At 46.7% G+C, this 22,043-nt stretch overlaps 1 protein-coding gene across 2 annotated transcripts in view; it reads right to left on the bottom strand.

Moving 5' to 3' along the window:
* Positions 1–9,505: 9,505 nt before the first annotated feature.
* Positions 9,506–22,043, bottom strand: part of LOC129813215 (EMILIN-1-like) — a 101,010-nt gene continuing 88,472 nt past the window's right edge. Inside the window, exons 3-9 of one of the 2 annotated variants that reach the window (XM_055865495.1) lie at positions 21,722–21,933; positions 17,545–19,968; positions 16,665–16,691; positions 15,642–15,767; positions 15,490–15,507; positions 13,183–13,317; positions 9,506–11,423 (exon numbers count right to left, since the gene is read on the bottom strand). In XM_055865495.1, the coding sequence (XP_055721470.1) occupies positions 11,101–11,423; positions 13,183–13,317; positions 15,490–15,507; positions 15,642–15,767; positions 16,665–16,691; positions 17,545–19,968; positions 21,722–21,933 (3,265 nt within the window). In that variant the 3' untranslated portion in view covers positions 9,506–11,100. The remainder of the gene's footprint in view (positions 11,424–13,182; positions 13,318–15,489; positions 15,508–15,641; positions 15,768–16,664; positions 16,692–17,544; positions 19,969–21,721; positions 21,934–22,043) is intronic. The other variant, XM_055865496.1, reaches the window with a different exon arrangement.

Genomic DNA, 22,043 nt, shown 5'->3' with positions numbered 1-22,043 from the left:
GTACTGTACCTCTCCTGTACCTCTCCTGTACCTGTCCTGTACCTCTCCTGTACCTGTCCTGTACCTCTCCTGTACCTGTCCTGTACCTGTCCTGTATCTCTCCTGTACCTCTCCTGTACCTCTCCTGTACCTGTCCTGTACCTGTCCTGTACCTCTTCTGTACCTCTCCTGTACCTGTCCTGAAGCAACCTCTCCTCTCAGGGTGACAAAAATGGACAATGATGTGCGTCATATACAATTTCAACTGTATTCAATTGTATTTATCATGGATCCCTCATTAGTTCCAGCCAAGGCAGCAGCTACTCTTCCTGGGGTTTGTTATGGATCCCCATTAGTTCCTGCCAAGGCAGCAGCTACTCATCCTGGGGTTAATTATGGATCCCCATTAGTTCCTGCCAAGGCAGCAGCTACTCTTCCTGAGGTTTATTATGGATCCCCATTAGTTCCTGCCAAGGCAGCAGCTACTCTTCCTGGGGTTTATTATAATCCCTGTTAGTTCCTGCCAAGGCAGCAGCTACTCTTCCTGAGGTTTATTATGGATCCTCATTAGTTCCTGCCAAGGCAGCAGCTACTCTTCCTGGGGTTTATTATGGATCCTCATTAGTTCCTGCCAAGGCAGCAGCTACTCTTCCTGGGGTTTATTATGGATCCTGATAAGTTCCTGCCAAGGCAGCAGCTACTCTTCCTGGTGTTTATTATGGATCCTGATTAGTTCCTGCCAAGGCAGCAGCTACTCTTCCTGGGGTTTATTATGGATCCTGATTAGTTCCTGCCAAGGCAGCAGCCACTCTTCCTGGGGTTTATTATGGATCCTGATTAGTTCCTGCCAAGGCAGCAGCTACTCCTCCTGGGGTCCAGGAAAATTAAGGCAGTTAAATACAACTAAAAACATAACATTTTACAACACATTAAATGTGTGTTTTCAGGTCGCTACTCTTCAACCACATATATACAGCACAAAATCCATGTGTACGTGTGTGTATGGTGCAGAATTTATCATGTGGGTGTGCCTGTGTCTCTTCAGAGTCCCCGCTGTTCCATAAGGTGTATTTGTATCTGTTTTTAAATCTGATTTTCCTGCTTGCATCTGTTACTTAACGTGGATGATAGTTCCATGTAGTCATGGCTCTATGTAGTCCTGTGCACCTCCCATACTCTGTTCTGGACTTGGGGACTGTGAAGAGATCTCGCGGCATGTATTGTGGGGTATGTATGGGTGTCCAAGCTGTGTGCCAGTAGTTTAAACAGACCTCTGGTGGCATTTATTGTGGGGTATGTATGGGTGTCCAAGCTGTGTGCCAGTAGTTTAAACAGACCTCTGGTGGCATGTCTTGTGGGGTATGTATGGGTGTCCAAGCTGTGTGCCAGTAGTTTAAACAGACCTCTGGTGGCATGTATTGTGGGGTATGTATGGGTGTCCAAGCTGTGTGCCAGTAGTTTAAACAGACCTCTGGTGGCATGTATTGTGGGGTATGTATGTATGGGTGTCCAAGCTGTGTGCCAGTAGTTTAAACAGACCTCTGGTGGCATGTCTTGTGGGGTATGTATGTATGGGGTGTCCAAGCTGTGTGCCAGTAGTTTAAACAGACCTCTGGTGGCATGTCTTGTGGGGTATGTATGTATGGGGTGTCCAAGCTGTGTGCCAGTAGTTTAAACAGACCTCTGGTGGCATGTCTTGTGGGGTATGTATGGGTGTCTGAGCTGTGTACCAGTAGTTTAAACAGACCTCTGGTGGCATGTCTTGTGGGGTATGTATGGGTGTCCAAGCTGTGTGCCAGTAGTTTAAACAGACCTCTGGTGGCATTTATTGTGGGGTATGTATGGGTGTCTGAGCTGTGTGCCAGTAGTTTAAACAGACCTCTGGTGGCATGTATTGTGGGGTATGTATGGGTGTCCAAGCTGTGTGCCAGTAGTTTAAACAGACCTCTGGTGGCATGTCTTGTGGGGTATGTATGGGTGTCCAAGCTGTGTGCCAGTAGTTTAAACAGACCTCTGGTGGCATTTATTGTGGGGTATGTATGGGTGTCTGAGCTGTGTGCCAGTAGTTTAAACAGACCTCTGGTGGCATGTATTGTGGGGTATGTATGGGTGTCCAAGCTGTGTGCCAGTAGTTTAAACAGACCTCTGGTGGCATGTCTTGTGGGGTATGTATGGGTGTCCAAGCTGTGTGCCAGTAGTTTAAACAGACCTCTGGTGGCATTTATTGTGGGGTATGTATGGGTGTCTGAGCTGTGTGCCAGTAGTTTAAACAGACCTCTGGTGGCATGTATTGTGGGGTATGTATTGGTGTCCAAGCTGTGTGCCAGTAGTTTAAACAGACCTCTGGTGGCATGTCTTGTGGGGTATGCATGGGTGTCCAAGCTGTGTGCCAGTAGTTTAAACAGACCTCTGGTGGCATTTATTGTGGGGTATGTATGGGTGTCCAAGCTGTGTGCCAGTAGTTTAAACAGACCTCTGGTGGCATGTATTGTGGGGTATGTATGGGTGTCCAAGCTGTGTGCCAGTAGTTTAAACAGACCTCTGGTGGCATGTCTTGTGGGGTATGCATGGGTGTCCAAGCTGTGTGCCAGTAGTTTAAACAGACCTCTGGTGGCATTTATTGTGGGGTATGTATGGGTGTCCAAGCTGTGTGCCAGTAGTTTAAACAGACCTCTGGTGGCATGTATTGTGGGGTATGTATGGGTGTCCAAGCTGTGTGCCAGTAGTTTAAACAGACCTCTGGTGGCATGTCTTGTGGGGTATGCATGGGTGTCCAAGCTGTGTGCCAGTAGTTTAAACAGACCTCTGGTGGCATTTATTGTGGGGTATGTATGGGTGTCCAAGCTGTGTGCCAGTAGTTTAAACAAACCTCTGGTGGCATTTATTGTGGGGTATGCATGGGTGTCCAAGCTGTGTGCCAGTAGTTTAAACAGACCTCTGGTGGCATTTATTGTGGGGTATGTATGGGTGTCCAAGCTGTGTGCCAGTAGTTTAAACAGACCTCTGGTGGCATTTATTGTGGGGTATGTATGTATGGGTGTCCAAGCTGTGTGCCAGTAGTTTAAACAGACCTCTGGTGGCATTTATTGTGGGGTATGTATGTATGGGTGTCCAAGCTGTGTGCCAGTAGTTTAAACAGACCTCTGGTGGCATTTATTGTGGGGTATGTATGTATGGGTGTCCAAGCTGTGTGACCGTAGTTTAGACAGACCTCTGGTGGCATGTATTGTGGGGTATGCATGGGTGTCCAAGCTGTGTGCCAGTAGTTTAGACAGACCTCTGGTGGCATGTATTGTGGGGTATGTATGGGTGTCTGAGCTGTGTGCCAGTAGTTTAAACAGACCTCTGGTGGCATGTCTTGTGGGGTATGTATGGGTGTCCAAGCTGTGTGCCAGTAGTTTAAACAGACCTCTGGTGGCATGTCTTGTGGGGTATGTATGTATGGGTGTCCAAGCTGTGTGCCAGTAGTTTTAACAGACCTCTGGTGGCATTTATTGTGGGGTATGTATGTATGCGTGTCCAAGCTGTGTGCCAGTAGTTTAAACAGACCTCTGGTGGCATGTATTGTGGGGTATGTATGGGTGTCCAAGCTGTGTGCCAGTCGTTTAAACAGACCTCTGGTGGCATGTCTTGTGGGGTATGTATGGGTGTCCAAGCTGTGTGCCAGTAGTTTAAACAGACCTCTGGTGGCATGTCTTGTGGGGTATGTATGTATGGGTGTCCAAGCTGTGTGCCGGTAGTTTAAACAGACCTCTGGTGGCATGTATTGTGGGGTATGTATGTATGGGTGTCCAAGCTGTGTGCCAGTCGTTTAAACAGACCTCTGGTGGCATGTCTTGTGGGGTATGTATGGGTGTCCAAGCTGTGTGCCAGTAGTTTAAACAGACCTCTGGTGGCATGTATTGTGGGGTATGTATGGGTGTCCAAGCTGTGTGCCAGTCGTTTAAACAGACCTCTGGTGGCATGTCTTGTGGGGTATGTATGGGTGTCCAAGCTGTGTGCCAGTAGTTTAAACAGACCTCTGGTGGCATGTCTTGTGGGGTATGTATGGGTGTCCAAGCTGTGTGCCAGTAGTTTAAACAGACCTCTGGTGGCATGTCTTGTGGGGTATGTATGGGTGTCCAAGCTGTGTGCCAGTAGTTTAAACAGACCTCTGCTGGCATGTCTTGTGGGGTATGTATGGGTGTCCAAGCTGTGTGCCAGTAGTTTAAACAGACCTCTGGTGGCATGTCTTGTGGGGTATGTATGGGTGTCCAAGCTGTGTGCCAGTAGTTTAAACAGACCTCTGGTGGCATGTCTTGTGGGGTATGTATGGGTGTCCAAGCTGTGTGCCAGTAGTTTAAACAGACCTCTGGTGGCATGTCTTGTGGGGTATGTATGGGTGTCCAAGCTGTGTGCCAGTAGTTCAAACAGACCTCTGGTGGCATGTCTTGTGGGGTATGTATGGGTGTCCAAGCTGTGTGCCAGTAGTTTAAACAGACCTCTGGTGGCATGTCTTGTGGGGTATGTATGGGTGTCCAAGCTGTGTGCCAGTAGTTTAAACAGACCTCTGGTGGCATGTCTTGTGGGGTATGGAAGGGTGTCCAAGCTGTGTGCCAGTAGTTTAAACAGACCTCTGGTGGCATGTCTTGTGGGGTATGTATGGGTGTCCAAGCTGTGTGCTAGTAGTTTAAACAGACCTCTGGTGGCATGTCTTGTGGGGTATGGATGGGTGTCTGAGCTGTGTGCTAGTAGTTTAAACAGACCTCTGGTGGCATGTCTTGTGGGGTATGTATGTATGGGTGTCCAAGCTGTGTGCCAGTAGTTTAAACAGACCTCTGGTGGCATTTATTGTGGGGTATGTATGTATGGGTGTCCAAGCTGTGTGCCAGTAGTTTAAACAGACCTCTGGTGGCATTTATTGTGGGGTATGTATGTATGGGTGTCCAAGCTGTGTGCCAGTAGTTTAAACAGACCTCTGGTGGCATTTATTGTGGGGTATGTATGGGTGTCCAAGCTGTGTGCCAGTAGTTTAAACAGACCTCTGGTGGCATGTCTTGTGGGGTATGTATGGGTGTCCAAGCTGTGTGCCAGTAGTTTAAACAGACCTCTGGTGGCATGTCTTGTGGGGTATGTATGGGTGTCCATGCTGTGTGCCAGTAGTTTAGACAGACAGCTCAGTGCATTCAACATGTTAATACCTCTCACATATAAATACAAGTAGTGAGGAAGTGCATATAGTGTTGACATGGATATTACTCATGTTATCTCTTCATGTACATTTAAGGGCCAGCCATGCTGCCCTGTTCTGGGCCAGTTGTAATTTTCCCAAGTCCCTCTTTGTGGCATCTGACCACATAACTGGACAGTAGTCCATGTGCAACAAATCTAAGACCTGCCTTGTTGATGTTAAGAAAGCAGAGCAGTGCTTTATTACGGACAGACCTCTCCCCCATTTTAGCTACTGTTGCATCAATATGTTTTGACCATGACAGTTTACAATCCAGGGTTACACAAAGCAGTTTAGTCTCCTCAACTTGCTCAATTTCCACATTTCATTACAAGATTTAGTTGAGGTTCAGGGTTTAGTGAATGATGTTTCCCAAATACTATACTTTTAGTTTTTGAAATATTCAGGACTAACTTATTTCTTGCCACCCATTCTAAAACTGACTGCAGCTCTTTGTTAAGTGTTGCAGTGATTTATCTTGCTGTGGTAGCTAATGTGTATAGTGTTGAGTCATCAGCGTCCATAGACACACAGATTTTACTCCGTGCCAGTGGAAGGCCATTAGTAAAATTAGACAGCTGCCCTGGGGAAATGCCTGACTCTACTTGGATTATGTTGAAGAGGCTCCTAATAAAGAACACCCTCTGTGTTCTGTTAGACAGGAAACTCTCAATCCACAATAAAGCAGAGGATGCAAAGCCATAACACCTACGTTTTTCCAGCAGCAGGTTATCATCGATAAATGTCAAAAGCTGCACTGAAGTCAAACAAAAAAAGGTCCCACAATCATTTATCATCAATTTCTCTCAGCCAATCATTAGTCTTTTGATTGTGTCATACATGTCCAATGGCCTTCCCTATAAGCGTGGTGAAAACCTGTTGTTAATTTGTTTACTGTGAAATAGCATTGTATCTGGTCAAACACCATTTTATCCAGAAGTTTACTAAGGATTGGTAACAGGCTGATTGGTCAGGTATTTGTGCCAGTAAAGGGTGATTTGCTATCCTTGGGTAGCGGAATGACTTTGATTCCCTCCAGGCCTGAGGGCACACGCTTTCCTGTGGGCTTAGATTGATGAGATAGCAAATAGGAGTGGCAATATTGTCCTCTATCATCCTCAGTAATTTTCCATCCAAGCTGTCAGATCCAGGAGGCTTGCCATTGTTGATAGACAACAACAATTATTTCACTCACTTTACAGAATTCAAAGTCAATTCAAAGTTACAATGTTTGGAACATTTGAACAAGTGGGGACATTTTGCTTGTCCCCACGAGGAAAAATGCTGTTTTAAGGGTTAGGTTTAGGGTATAAGGCTACAATTAGGGTTAAGGTTTAAGTTTAGGGTTTAAATGAAGGGTTAGGGTTTAAGTTTAGGGTTAGGTATAGTTTTAGATTTAGGGTTAGGGGTTAAGGTTAGGGTTAGGGTAATGGTTAGGTTAAGGTTAGATTTAGGGGAAAATAGGATTTTGGATGGGAATCAATTATTTTGTCCCCACAAGTACAGCAATACAAAACTGTGTGTTTGTGGGTGTGTGCGTAAAAATGAAAGATAAACAGGAAATATGTCAGTATCCCACCCTGTCCCGGCCACACACAGCTGGTGTGTACAGATTCCAGCCCCAAACTCAGTCACAGTCACACTTCATGTACATCATAACATAGTGTCCACTCTAAGGCCCATTCAGGTTCTCCCATTCCAACCAGAGGAGATAATCCGGCATCTGAGCACCAGGCTTCAGAGGGCAGGATCTGGGTTCATTCCACAGACGAAGGACAGTAGAAATCAGTGGAAAAAACTTATAGGGGGAATGAGTGTGTTTTGTGGAGATCTCTCTAGACCCTACCCATAACCCTCTCCTCCAGCCCCCCTGGAGTTTTTTTTTTTACTGGAACACCTGATTTGATTAGTCAAAGGCTTGATGATTATTTGACTGGGGGGGGGGGAGTTGGGAAAGCCTGGTTTAGACGACCAGGGGGGCGAGGAGAGTGTTGGGAAAGCCTGGTTTAGAAGACCAGGGCTGTTAAAGTCCCATCCCAGCTCAGTTCAGGAGTAACTAAATGGGAAAATGGGACTTTGTTCGTCCCAAAAAATGAGATCTCTACGTCTCCGTTGATGGACAGATGTGACATGTTATTCTTTCCATGAACTCACAGGCAGATCTCCCAGCATGACTTTCTCTTTTTGGCTTGCAGACTGGAAAAAAAAATGACGTGGCTCAACGCTTTCCCAGCCTTTACAGCACGGGTCGAGGGGGGAAGCAAAATGTCATGTTTATTAATGTGCAGGAATAAAAAAATGAATCAAACCATTTATATATTCTTTGACTAAAGTTCCAAATGTTTTCAGTAAATCAACAGGAATAGTGGTCCACTTATGGAAATACTTGATTCCATACAATATACTGTATTTATTAATAAATCACAGCATTTGGATCACTGCCTATATACATTTAAGCAATCACACAAGAGCACTGAACCCGGGAAGTCTGCTCAAACTACATACTGCTCTGACAGATGATATCTCAAAACATGACATCATCACAATCTCCTTTCCCGCTAGATTAGAGTCCTAACCCTCTGAGCAGCTAGATTAGAGTCCAAACCCCCTGAGCAGGTAGATTAGAGTCCTAACCCTCTGAGCAGCTGGATTAGAGTCCTAACCCTCTGAGCAGCTGGATTAGAGTCCTAACCCTCTGAACAGCTGGATTAGAGTCCTAACCCTCTGAACAGCTGGATTAGAGTCCTAACCCTCTGAGCAGATGGATTAGAGTCCTAACCCTCTGAACAGCTAGAATAGAGTCCTAACCCTCCGAGCAGAGAATTAATCCAAAACAAACTCCTACTTAGAGAACATGGCTGTAAAATTAAATAACTTTAATTGAGCTACACGTGTCGCCAAATCACACATTCAAGGGAAAAGGTTAGACTGTAGGGAGGAGGAGCTGCAAAAACAAAGAGGAACTGGACCTTTAGTACATAGCATTGCTTTGGTTGGCATGTGGAATGACCCGTTGTTGGTGACTTCATAGATTGAGTAAACCTTTGGAATTCCTTTAGCAATAACAAACACAGAGGTCAGATAGGACCAAGTGGAGAAATACTCAAAGGCACAGAGTAGCAAGATAGCAGCTTCTCAACTAAATGCAGCGTCTTCAAATAGTGATATAATTTGAATATAACTCCATGTATTTGATTGCAATGGTGTACCTCTCTGCCAAATATGTTGGTATCCATTTGCTGATCTGTAAGCTGAATCAATTTCCTAGTAAAAAACACATAGTCTAATGCAGCACTGGATAATACCATCCTGATCCTGTTCTGGTGCGCTAGTGCTGGAATAGATCAAATATGTGAAGTGTTTAAGGGGGAACCTAGGACTGTATTGGGAAAACACTAGGTGCGGAGTATCACATAGGCCATTAGAGGGCCTGTAACTATTCCTCTGTACAGGGGCGGACTTAGTGATTTGGAGGACCCAGGCAGAGGTCAGTCTGAGCTTCCCCACCATCCCCCCTCCTATGGGTTTTATAGTAAAGACATGTCATTTAACTGTAACAATTTTCTTTTAATGTACCATGACCACAACCAGTCATGATGTTTTCATCTGATTGTCAAACAAATCACTTTAAAAAGTAGGTTACTTTTGCACGTTCATCCCAAAATAATTCCAACATCCTTGATGACGATGGCAGCGTTAGCAGCAGCACCTGTCTTTTTACTAAAGAAATTGGTTGACTGACATCATGTTTCTGTTACAATTAAACCTGCTTTTCTTATTTTTATTTTCTCTGCCCCGCTCTGAAAGATCCTCATTGCTGCATCTGCCCTGTTCTGAAAGATCCTCATTGCTGCATCTGCCCTGTTCTGAAAGATCCTCATTGTTGCATCTGCCCCGCTCTAAAAGTGCCTCATTGTTGCATCTGCCCCGCTTTGAAAGTGCCTCATTGTTGCATCCGCCCCGGTCTGAAAAATCCTCATTCTTGCATCTGCCCCGGTCTGTATCACTGGGCCATTAGAGGACCTAGTCCTCTGTATCACTGGGCCATTAGAGAACCTAGTCCTCTGTATCACTGGGCCATTGGGGAGCCGACAGACATGACCAAGTAATCATCCCCTGCTGTCAGAGAGAGCTCCTTATTTATCATCCTGTGTAAACACTTCACTGTGCCTCGATTAACGACGTCCATCGGGGCCTCAGAGAGAGAAAGCACATCGCTCTGTTTATGATCCGCTCACTCCGTGTGGCCCTTGGCAGCCGTTCAACACATCGTGTGCCTAAGGGGGAAACGGGGGGTTTGGGTTCAGGGGGGGGGGGGGGGGGGGGGGTGATACTCCCTCCTGACTGGTCGCCGAGGCTTTCAGACTGACTTTCTCACACTTTGGGGTGTGACTGTTAGGTTGAAGATTGTTGAGTCACATCATCTGATTCCCTCTAATGATGTAATAAAGGATCTATTGGCCATGTGGTCCTTCTGTACTGGGGTATAAGGCAGGGCTTCCTTCTGTACTGGGGTTTAAGGCAGGATTTCCTTCTGTACTGGGGTATAAGGCAGAGTTTCCTTCTGTACTGGGGTATAGGGCAGAGCTTCCTTCTGTACTGGGGTATAGGGCAGAGTTTCCTTCTGTACTGGGGTATAGGGCAGAGTTTCCTTCTGTACTGGGGTATAGGGCAAAGTTTCCTTCTGTAATGGGGTATAAGGCAGGATTTCCTTCTGTACTGGGGTATAAGGCAGAGTTTCCTTTTGTACTGGGGTATAGGGCAGGGCTTCCTTCTGTACTGGGGTATATGGCAAGGCTTCCTTCTGTACTGGGGTATAAGGCAGGGTTTCCTTCTGTACTGGGGTATATGGCAAAGCTTCCTTCTGTACTGGGGTATAAGGCAGAGTTTCCCTCTGTTTGGTTGAGGCAAATTCCTACTTGGTTGTGGTTAAGGCTGGGTCTGGGGTACAAAAATGTTTTCATTCATCTGGAGCATGGCAAGACATATCTGAAGGCTTTAGGTCATGGACGGCACATTTAGCTAGGACACAGACGGCACATAAAAGGCTTTGGGAACCACCAGTATAACAGATTTAAGCTGTAGCAATATCGTCAACAAGGCCAAGCTTTGGATCACCAGGCCAAAGGCATTACAGAAGAGAGAGACAAGGAGGCAAAAAGGTGCACGATAACATTAAAATCACAAAACATGAATTCATTACCATAGAAATCAGCTATAGAAAATCAAGCAAGGAATTTCTCATTTCTGGTTCTCTCCCCTATTCCCAACTTCCGGTTAACCTCAAACCTTGACAGTGGGTCTGGTTCTTTGGCAGGGAAACACTTTGCAGCAAAGGTGGGATGTCATTATGGTCGGCAGTGGCGCAGTGAGGACTACAGTACGCTGAGCCCCATGCCTGGAGTGAGTAAAATAGAAACAGGGAAATAGTAATAAGAATAACCATAGAAAAATCATCCTGCAGTAGTAGCAACAAATTTGGTGTGAAAAACACTTCTCCAAATACTGGACGAGCTAGGTTAAAAAAAATGAAGGGTGAAGTCTCTCAGTCTGCTACTTAGTTTATAGTACATCCTGTGTTTGTTCAAGCAGTTCATCAGGTCTCACAACATCAGAGGGCCAGGAATGACACACAGAGGGAGAAACACAACAATTTCTGTCGTTGTAGTCGTCTCCTAGTTGTCGTTCGTTCCCGTGTTTCCCGAGTTGATATAAAGTAATTCCATCTCTGGACCCTGTCGTTTTGCTTTGAAAAGCGGTGGTCAATTCAAACTGTGAGTCTAAACCGTCCAGAATGGGGACCAACCCCAACCCCTCTCTTCTCTAACTTTCTTCTTTCCTCGTCCTTCTTCCGTTTCTTCCTTCCTCTCCCTCTCTTATGTTCCAGATGGACAACCTAGGGGGGTTTTGGCTTACATCTGTTCATACAGCAGCATTCCGCTGAAGATGGTGAGAGGTTCTACAGAGTGGGCCAGCTTGCCCATGACCAGGTCAATGCAGACTGTGTCTCCTGCCTGGAGGGGCAAGATGATGTTGAACACAGCCAGGGAGCCGGGGGTGACCTTGGCCTCGGCTACCGGCTTGTTCTCCAGTCCCTCTGGCTGGTATCCCCCGGAGTCCACACGGGCCATGCCGTAGTTGGACTTGGACAGCACCGCCTCAATCTTCTCGTTCTTGTGGCCAGTCAGGATTGCGCTGAAGAAGTAGCGGCCATCAACGGGCGCCGTGAAGATGCCTGGGCAACACAGAGACACAGGTAGTGAGGTTAGCATTAGTTTAGCATACTCACTGATGTTGTACACAGCAATATAGCAAACAGTTGTCTGTTTAGGTTTATGGCTTGGTTTGACAGTTGGCTCACTGTACATTAACTAAAACAATGATGTAACTAACTGATGTACTCTGTGAGTATAAATACCCTTCACATGTAGATTGAACTCACAGTATTTGTATTTGTATTTATTATGGCTCCCCATTAGTTCCTGCCAAGGCAGCAGCTACTCTTCCTGGTGTTTATTATGGATCGCCATTAGTTCCAGCCAAGGCAGCAGCTACTTTTCCTGGGGTGTATAATGCATTCCTATTAGTTCCTGCCAAGGCAGCAGCTACTCTTCCTGGTGTTTATTATGGATCTCCATTAGTTCCTGCCAAGGCAGCAGCTACTTTTCCTGGGGTTTATAACGCATTCCTATTAGTTCCTGCCAAGGCAGCAGCTACTTTTCCTGGGGTTTATTATGGATCGCCATTAGTTCCTGCCAAGGCAGCAGCTACTCTTCCTGGTGTTTATTATGCATTCCCATTAGTTCCTGCCAAGGCAGCAGCTATTCTTCCTGGTGTTTATTATGCATTCCCATTAGTTCCTGCCAAGGCAGCAGCTACTCTTCCTGGGGTTTATTATGGATCTCCATTAGTTCCTGCCAAGGCAGCAGCTACTCTTCCTGGTGTTTATTATGGATCACCATTAGTTCCAGCCAAGGCAGCAGCTACTTTTCCTGGGGTTTATAACGCATTCCTATTAGTTCCTGCCAAGGCAACAGCTACTCTTCTTGGGGTTTATTATGCATTCCCATTAGTTCCTGCCAAGGCAGCAGCTACTTTTCCTGGGGTTTATTATGGATCGCCATTAGTTCTTGCCAAAGGAGCAGCTACTCTTCCTGGGGTTTATTATGCATTCCTATTAGTTCATGCCAAGGCAGCAGCTACTCTTCTTGGGGTTTATTATGCATTCCTATTAGTTCCTGCCAAGGCAGCAGCTACTCTTCCTGGTGTTTATTATGCATTCCTATTAGTTCATGCCAAGGCAGCAGCTACTCTTCTTGGGGTTTATTATGCATTCCTATTAGTTCCTGCCAAGGCAGCAGCTACTCTTCCTGGGGTGTATAATGCATTCCTATTAGTTCCTGCCAAGGCAGCAGCTACTCTTCCTGGTGTTTATTATGCATTCCTATTAGTTCCTGCCAAGGCAGCAGCTACTCTTCCTGGGGTTTATTATGCATTCCCATTAGTTCCTGCCAAGGCAGCAGCTACTCTTCCTGGTGTTTATTATGCATTCCCATTAGTTCCTGCCAAGGCAGCAGCTACTCTTCCTGGGGTTTATTATGCATTCCCATTAGTTCCTGCCAAGGCAGCAGCTACTCTTCCTGGGGTTTATTATGCATTCCCATTAGTTCCTGCCAAGGCAGCAGCTACTCTTCCTGGTGTCCAGCAAAATTAAGGCAGTTATGTACAACTAAAAACATCACATTACACAACAGATTTCACAACACATTAAGTGTGTGCCCTCAGGCCACTACTCTACTACCACATATCTACAACACAAAATCCATGTGTATGTGTGTGGATAGTGCATATGTTATCATGTGTGTGTGTATGCGTGTGTCTGTGCCTGTGTGTGTGTCTCTTCCCAGTACACGTTGGTATCAGTAGTATACACTGATCATGTTCGTGCATACTTATTCAACCCGAAAACAAAACAAGTCCTATCTATTCAGTACCAGTCCGCGGGTCATAGAACTCTCCCTCGTTGACAAAGATCTTATCGAAGACGATGGTGCCAGCACTAAGCATGGGGTAGGTGAGAGCGGCAGAAAAGGACAGCTTGGGCACGTTGGCATCGGCACCTGGCATACCTGAGGGCAAAATTACAGCAACATCTCAGAGAGAGCATGGTTATTATCAACTATATATGATATTTCATTGTTCTGACATGAGGAGATCCATTTTCCTGGTTCAATACAGACAACATGGCAAAGTAAATAACGTGTAAGGAACATAGCAAGGGAGAGTCTTTTGTTCAAGACGGTTACAGCCATCTAATCTACACCGAATAAAAATATTAACGTAATATGCAACAATTTCGAAGATTTCACGGAGTTACAGTTCCTCTAAGGAAATCAGTCAATTAATATAAATTCATTAGGCCCTAATCTATGGATTTCACATGACTGGGAATACAGATATGCATCTGTTGGTGACAAGATACCTTAAAAAGCAGTGGATCAGAAAACTAGTCAGTATCTGGTGTGACCACCATTTGCCTCATGCAGCGTGACACATCTCTTTCGCATCGAGTTGATCAAGCTGTTGATTGTGGCCCATGGAATGTTTTCAAACTCCTCTTTTTTTTTTTTTTTTTTTATCCCATTTTCTCCCCAATTTTCGTGGTATCCAATCGCTAGTAATTACTACCTTGTCTCATCGCTACAACTCCCGTACAGGCTCGGGAGAGACGAAGGTCGAAAGCCATGCGTCCTCCGAAGCACAACCCAACCAGCCGTACTGCTTCTTAACACAGCGCGCCTCCAACCCGGAAGCCAGCCGCACCAATGTGTCGGAGGAAACACCGTGTACCTGGCCCCCTTGGTTGGCGCGCACTGCGCCTGGCCCGCCACAGGAGTCGCTGGAGCGCGACGAGACAAGGATATCCCTACCGGCCAAACCCTCCCTACCCCGGACGACGCTATGCCAATTGTGCGTCGCCCCACGGACCTCCCGGTCGCGGCCGGCTGCGACAGAGCCTGGGCGCGAACCCAGAGACTCTGGTGGCGCAGTTAGCACTGCGATGCAGTGCCCTAGACCACTGCGCCACCCGGGAGGCCTCAAACTCCTCTTTAATAGCTTTGCGAAGATGCTGGATATTTGAGAGAACTGGAACACGATGTCGTACACATCGATCCAGAGCATCCCAAACATGCTCAATGGGTGACATGTCTGGTGAGTATGCAGGTCATGGAAGAACTGGGACATATTCTGCTTCCAGGAATTGTGTACAGATCCTTGCTACATACGGACATATACTAAGCTGAAACATGAGGTGATGGCGGCAGATGAATGACATGACAATGGGCATCAGGATATCGTCACGGTATCTCTGTGCATTCAAATTGCCATCAATAAAATGCAGTAGTGTTCGTTATCTGTAGCTTATGCCTGCCCATACCATAACCCCACCGCCACTCTGCTCACAACGTTGACATTAGCAAGCCTCTCGCCCACACAACTCCATACACACTGTCTGCCTGCCCGGTACAGTTGAAACCGGGATTCATCTGTGAATGCCAGTGGCCATCGTTATCCCCAGCACAAGGTGCACCTGTGTAATGATCATGCTGTTTAATCAGCTTCTTGATATGCCACATATGTCAGGTGGTTGGATTATCTTGGCACAGGAGAAATGCTCACTAACATGGATGTAATCAAATTTGTTGACAAAATTTGAGAGAAATACGTTTTGTGCGTATGGAAAATGTCGGGGATCTTTTATTTCATCTCATGAAACATGGGACCAACACTTCACATGTTGTGTTTATACAGCATTTTTGTTGAGTATATTTCAGATGCAGTTGCCTTCCTGATGGGAATGTTACAGAGCGGTTATGTAAAACAAAAAGGGATCAACAACTCTAGCTTCACATGAAAACACACACACAGACACAAAAAGGGACACACACATCCATGCACACCACACACAGATAGACACACAGACACATGCACACACACACTTATAGTCACACTATGTATCTCACAATCACCATATGTAACCCTCAAGCTGACCCAGAAAGCACTATCTGCACATTTCCTGGCTGCCTCTGAGGATTAATGTTCTCATTGGCCCAATGCTTACCTCTTACCTATACAGTGATCCCCATACACACTCACACAGAACTCCATTCACCCTGACTTTTAATGACCCTCAGCAATACTCATGTTATGTAATGACATGTGGCACACAGCACTGTTGAGTGCATTAGCATATTGCTAACATGTCGGACTCAAATGCAAATAATGAAACATGAACATACCTTGTTCACCTTTGAGGCCTGCAGTGAAAAAAAAGAGAGGAAGAGACGAGTTAGACTGACTCAAACCATTCAGTCAAACATCAACATATAAAAAACAAATTTCCTGAGGCATAAAGACTGATTTATAAAGGGCTTGTATGGTTCCTGTTAACCTGGTGATCCTCTGGGCCCATTCTCTCCCTGCCTGCCCGGGGGTCCGTCCCTGCCTTGGGGCCCCTCAGCGCCAGGCAGCCCTTGGAACCCTCTCTCCCCAGAGGGACCTGGAGGACCTGGCAGGCCTAGGGTGGTGGGAGGCAATGACAACAATTTTAATAACATCATATTCCTTTTTTTTTTAAATTAACATTTCAATAGTTGAATAATCAATACACGTTACAATTTAAATATTACGTATTTATTTAAGTTATTTAAGGCATTTAATAATTGAAGTAACTTTAATAATTGATATTATATTTAACTGAAATAATCAAAGTTGACCCAAAGACGGCCTGTTAAGGAACATAGAAACCATTCCAGACAAAACCACTGTAACGATACAGTGGAGGAGTTCTCATTCAGATATGTCACTGAATGAGGTATTACGACATTATTTACATTTACATTTAAGTCATTTAGCAGACGCTCTTATCCAGAGCAACTTACAAATTGGTGCATTCACCTTATGACATCCAGTGGAACAGCCACTTTACAATAGTGCATCTAGATCTTTTAAGGGGGGGGGGGGGGGAACAATACATTGTTCCCTCCAGACACAGAAGCATCAGATTATTTGAACACTGAGACGTGTGTAACCTGAGAAGCCTCGAGGACTGTTATGAAAGACTGCATGACAGACAGACACACGAATAGCAGGCCACCATTTAACGGGAGACTCACATATTACACAAATAGACACACTGTTAGTTTTAATTAGTGGATTATGAATGTTTTAGTAATCATCAGTCTGTTTCTAGGTGTTGTTCCATGGGCCTTTGTGTTTATTGTAGCTAACACCGTTCTGTATGTTGACACTTGGGTGCACATGTGTTACTTGAGACTTTAAACCAGTGTTCATTGTGTCCTTATACCCACTGGATGTGCTGTCTCGTAGACTGGTCAAGTATAGTCAGGACAAGGTTAGTCTAGCGTTTAAGACACATTATGGTTTTAGTTCAGTTTTACCAAAAGTTTTGTACCATTCAAACCTCTAACCAACTGCACACCTACAAAGCAGAACATGTGAGAGAGAGAGGATAAGTTTAATCAAAAATACAAATATATAATTGTCAACATGAACTCAGAAAATACTCTGTGTCAATGTAAATCCTCTCTAAATGAACATGCTCTATATTTTTAAACCGTGCATTAGTTAATTTCTGTACTTACTGATCTAGATCAGGGCTCTCCAACCCTGTTCCTGGAGAGCTAGGTTTTCACTCCAACCCTAATCAAGTGCCCTGGTTGAATCAACTGGTTGAATCAATGTTGTTGTCATGTAATTTCAAACAAGAAAATCAATGTGGAAAACTGATTGGATAAAAAAAAGTTATCAACCCAAGGGCATTTAATGTTTTTCACCAACATTTTTATCTAAATCCAATGACATCGTGAATTGTTTTATTTGATTTAACATTGAATTCCTGTTAAATGACAACTCAACCAAATGTAAATCAAAACCAGATGTTGAACTGACTTCTGTGCCCACAGGGTTGATTCTAATAACTAGCTGGTTGATAAGCTGAACCAGGTTAGTTCCACCTGGGGTTGGAGTGTAAACCTACAGGAGGGTCGCTCTCCAGGAACAAGGTTGGAGAGCCCGGATTTAAACCTACAGGAGGGTAGCTCTCCAGGAACAGGGTTGGAGAGCCCTGGTTTAAACCTACAGGAGGGTATCTCTCCAGGACCAGGGTTGGAGATCCCTGGTTTAAACCTACAGGAGGGTATCTCTCCTGGAACAGGGTTGGAGAGCCCTGGTTTAAACCTAGAGGAGGGTATCTCTCCAGGAACAGGGTTGGAGAGCCCCGGTCTAGACCATAATCTCTCTGAAAGAATACAGTGTCAAGTCAACACACTCACCGGTCAGGTCCTGTTCCGAAAGATTCTGGAACTCCGTGAGGATGTGACTGACGGACGAGTTGAGGTTCTTGATCTTCCCGTGGATCCCGTCCAGCTGAGTGGTCTGGATGCTCTCAATGATCCCTCCATGGGAGATGACCGTGGCGTTCAGACCGTTCACACAGTTCCACAGGCCCGACATGTGCTTGTTCAGCCCCTCCTTGATCCTCTGGAGCGAGTCGGAGACGCCGTCCAGCCGTCCGCACACGCCCTCCATCTTGGACAGCCTCTTCTCCAGGCCGTCGCCAGATCGCTTGCAGTCGCCCACCTCCACCACTAGGGTGCTCTCGAAGCGTCGCACGTCGCGATCCACCCCGTCAAGGCGGTCGCGGCTCTGCTCGATGTGCTCAGTCACCTCCTGCTGTATCTTGTCCAGCTCAGAGATGATCTTGTCCTTGGTGTTGCCCAGATCCGTGATGACACTGCCGTGTTTCTGCACTGTGTGCTCTAGGCCCCTCAGCGTGTCGTTGATGGAGCTAAAGGTCAGGATGACCTCGGACAGCTCGCCCTGCAGGGACTTGAGGTGGCCATTGTTGGACGTTCCTCCGATCACACTGTGGCCGTCCAGGGGTTTCTCAGGTTCATCCAGGCCTCGTCCTCCAGTGCCACCTCCTGTTGTTGGGGTCTCCATGTGGATCTTACACTGGTCGCTACACTTCCCCACCTCCTCCCGGAGTTTCCCCACCTCTTCCTGTAGGGTGGAGCACACCTGGGAGCAAAAGCTTTGGTCGGAATCTACCCGGTTCCGGATGGCGTTGATGTCCTTCTCCCAGCGGTTCAGGGTGTGGTTCTTCAGCTTCTTGAACTCGTCTTCCACTCTTCCACAGACGTCGCAGTCATCCATGCCGCGCCCAAGCGTCTCAACTTCTGTGACGATGCGGTTGAAGTGCTCGCCGTTGTCTCCGGTCAAGGCTTTGATCTTGCGGATGTCGTGGCTGAGGTCCAGCACCTTGTCCATGAGGGAGTCGCCCGAGACGGACAGGTCCTTAATCCGCGTGTCAAAGCGTCGGATCTTGTCCTCATTGGCCACCACCCTCCAGGTGATAGACTTCACAGAGTCTCCATCATAATCGTTTCCTCCGTCCCCTCCAGCTCCTCCCCATCCTTCTCCGGTTCCCCCTGTTCCTCCATCTCTCCTTCCTTCAGTTCCTGTATCTCCCCTTCCTCCTTCCCATGCTCCACCTTCATCTCCTCTCCCTCCCATTCCCCCTGTTCCTCCGGTTCCTCTACTTCCTCCTCCATCTTCTCTTCCACCTCCTCCAACTCCTTCTCCTCCAGCTCCTCCTCCTGTTCCTCCACAGCCACAGTCAGTCAGACTCTTGTCTAGTAGCGCCGTGGAGTTCTCCAGGCGGATCAGCTTCTTGTCGTGGTCCGACACGAGGTCCTTTACAATGCCCACGTCTAGCTCTATGTCGCCGATGCGGTATCCCTGGTCGTCGAAGCGGTCCAGGAACACGGTCCGGAGGTCGCCCAGCTCACGGTTGAAGTAGTCCTTCAGGTCTTTCTCTGTCTCCTCTGTGTGCTGCATTGTGCTGTTCACCCACCTCTCAATGTCCCTTAGACGACCGTCCAGCCTGTCCTCTATCACCCTGGGTAACCCGCCGCCACCTCCAGGGCCAAAGCCACCACCTCCAGGGCCAAAGCCACCTCCACCTTCTGGGAAACCTCCACCTCCATTACTACCTCCGCCACTGCCCAGCTCCTTATCCAGGCGGTTCTGGATGACATCGTAGTTTTCTGATATGGAGCTTATCTTTCTTTCAGCATCTGTGACCCTGTACTTGAGGTCGGTGACAGAGTCGCAGCAGCCCTGGGAGCGTGTCACCTCACGGCGCAGGCCGTCCAGGCTCTGGCGATATCGTCCATCCACGGCGTTCAGCTGCTTCTCCAGCGCACGGATCCGCTCCCTGTCCTCCTGCTGCTGTCTCCGCAGGTCCTCCACCCCCGACTGGCAGGAGGAGCAGGACAGAGACACCCTTCTCTCCAGCTCCCTCAGGATCTCTTCTTTCAGCGTGTTGAGCTTCCCGCCGCTAATCCCACCGGTGCCTCCAGAGGAGTCGCCAGTGCCACCGCCAAGATCATTCCCACCGCCGCCATTCCCGTTGACCAGGTGGTTGTTGATGCTGACCAAGGTCTTGTCGTGAGCCTGTGTCCGGTTGTCCAGCTGGTCTAGTTTGGTCTGGATGCTGTGGATGGTGTCCTTAATCTCCGGCTGGGCCGCATCCGCTGGGGCCTTGGTGCCACCCCCACTGAAGCCCGGTTTGCGCATCTCCTCCTGGAAGCGTTCGTTCATGCCCCTCAGGGTGGACTGCAGGTCCTGGAGGTCCTTGGTTAGGCTCTGGATCTTGTCCTCCAGCTGCCGCGTCTTGTCGCTGTCGCCTCGCCCTGGAACACAAACAGAATATTATTATACTTATATTATACAGTCGTATGAAAAAATTTGGGCACCCCTGACAATTTCCATGATTTCCATTGATAAATAATTGGGTGTTTGGATCAGCAATTTAATTTTGATCTATCAAATAACTGATGGACACAGTAATATTTCAGTAGTGAAATTAGGTTTATTGGATTAACAGAAAATGTGCAATATGCATCAAAACAAAATTAGACAGGTGCATAAATTTGGGCACCCCAATAGAAAAATCACATCAATATTTGGTAGAGCCTCCTTTCGCTAAAATAACAGCCTCTAGACGCTCCCCATAGCCTCTAATGAGTGTCTGGATTCTGGATGAAGGTATTTTGGACCATTCCTCCTTACAAAACGTCTCCAGTTCAACTTCAAATCATCCCACAGATTCTCAATGATATTCAGGTCTGGGACTGGGATGGCCATTCCAGAACATTGTACTTGTTCCTCTGCATAAATGCCCGGGTAGACTTTGAGCAGTGTTCTGGGTCGTTGTCTTGTTGAAATATCCAGCGCCGGCGTAACTTCAACTTTGTGACTGATTCTTCAACATTATTCCCAAGAATCTGCTGATATTGAGTGGAATCCATGCGACCCTCAACTTTAACAAGATTCCCAGTACCGGCACTGGCCACACCGCCCCACAGCATGATGGAACCACCACCAAATTTTACTGTGGGTAGCAAGTGTTTTTCTTGGAACGCTGTGTTCTTTTGCCGCCATGCATAACATCCCTTGTTATGACCAAATAACTCAATCTTTGTTTCATCAGTCCACAGCACCTTATTCCAAAATGAAGCTGGCTTGTCCAAATGTGTGTTTGCATACCTCAAGCGACTCTGTTTGCGGCGTGTGTGCAGAAAAGGCTTCTTCCGCATCACTCTCCCATACAGCTTCTCCTTGTGCAAAGTGCGCTGAATTGTTGAACGATGCACAGTGACACCATCTGCAGCAAGATGATGTTGTAGGTCTTTGGAGGTGGTCTGTGGGCTGTTTTTGACCGTTCTCACCATCCTTCGCCTTTGCCTCTCCGATATTTTACTTGGCCTGCCACTTCTGGCCTTAACAAGAACTGTGCCTGTGGTCTTCCATTTCCTCACTATGTTCCTCACAGTGGACACTGACAGCTTAAATCTCTGCGATAGCTTCTTGTAGCCTTCCTCTAAACCATAATGTTGAACAATCTTTGTTTTCAGGTCATTTGAGAGTTGTTTTGAGGCCCCGATGTTGCCACTCTTCAGAGGAGAGTCAAAGAGAACAACAACTTGCAATTGGCCACCTTAAATACCTTTTCTCATGATTGGATGCACTTGTCTATGAAGTTCAAGGCTTAATGAGCTCACCAAACCAATTGTGTGTTCCAATTAATCAGTGCTAAGTAGTTACAGGTATTCAAATCAACAGAATGACAAGGGTGCCCACATTTTTGCATTGCCTATTTTTCACATCTGATTTAATTTCATACAACTTAATATTGCTACACTAAAAATGTTTGTCTGGACAATACCCCAGTGCTCAGCTTTTATTAGAAAATGAATGGCATGCCATTGTGATCATTTTCTGTGACGACAGAGTGAATTATTATGCAGCCTCAGAGGGGTGCCCAAACTTTTTCATACGACTGTAAGAGGATGATAGCTGATAGCTCCCATGAAACATGGAGAAGACAAGGACTGAAGAGGAGGAAGAGGAAGAGGGAGAGCAGGAGCATAAACATCCACCCACCGTCTCCTCCACTCTGTCCTCTGTGACCTGTGTCGGTTCCGGTCTGTCCCGGTCGGGACGGTTTGGGTCTGGCTGTAGCGATCTGGGTCCCCGACCCTCCGCTCGGCCCTTCGCTACAGTCATCTCCGGTGTAACCATGGCAACACTTCCACTCCATGTCCGTCACCATCTTGTAGGCCACCTTGTACCGCGGCTTCATATACGTTCGATACCTGTTGGGAGTCAGAGACAACGACAACAATGGTGAAGTGATTTACAATGAGGTTGTCTCACCTATCTTAGTTGAAGACCCTTATTGTTGGTCGCAGTGGATTAAGAGCGT

This window comes from Salvelinus fontinalis, chromosome 16 (genome assembly GCF_029448725.1).
Source record: "Salvelinus fontinalis isolate EN_2023a chromosome 16, ASM2944872v1, whole genome shotgun sequence".
In the NCBI taxonomy this organism is placed as follows: domain Eukaryota; kingdom Metazoa; phylum Chordata; class Actinopteri; order Salmoniformes; family Salmonidae; genus Salvelinus; species Salvelinus fontinalis.
Note: the sequence above shows the minus strand (reverse complement) of the source record. Positions and strands in the feature narration are given on the sequence as shown.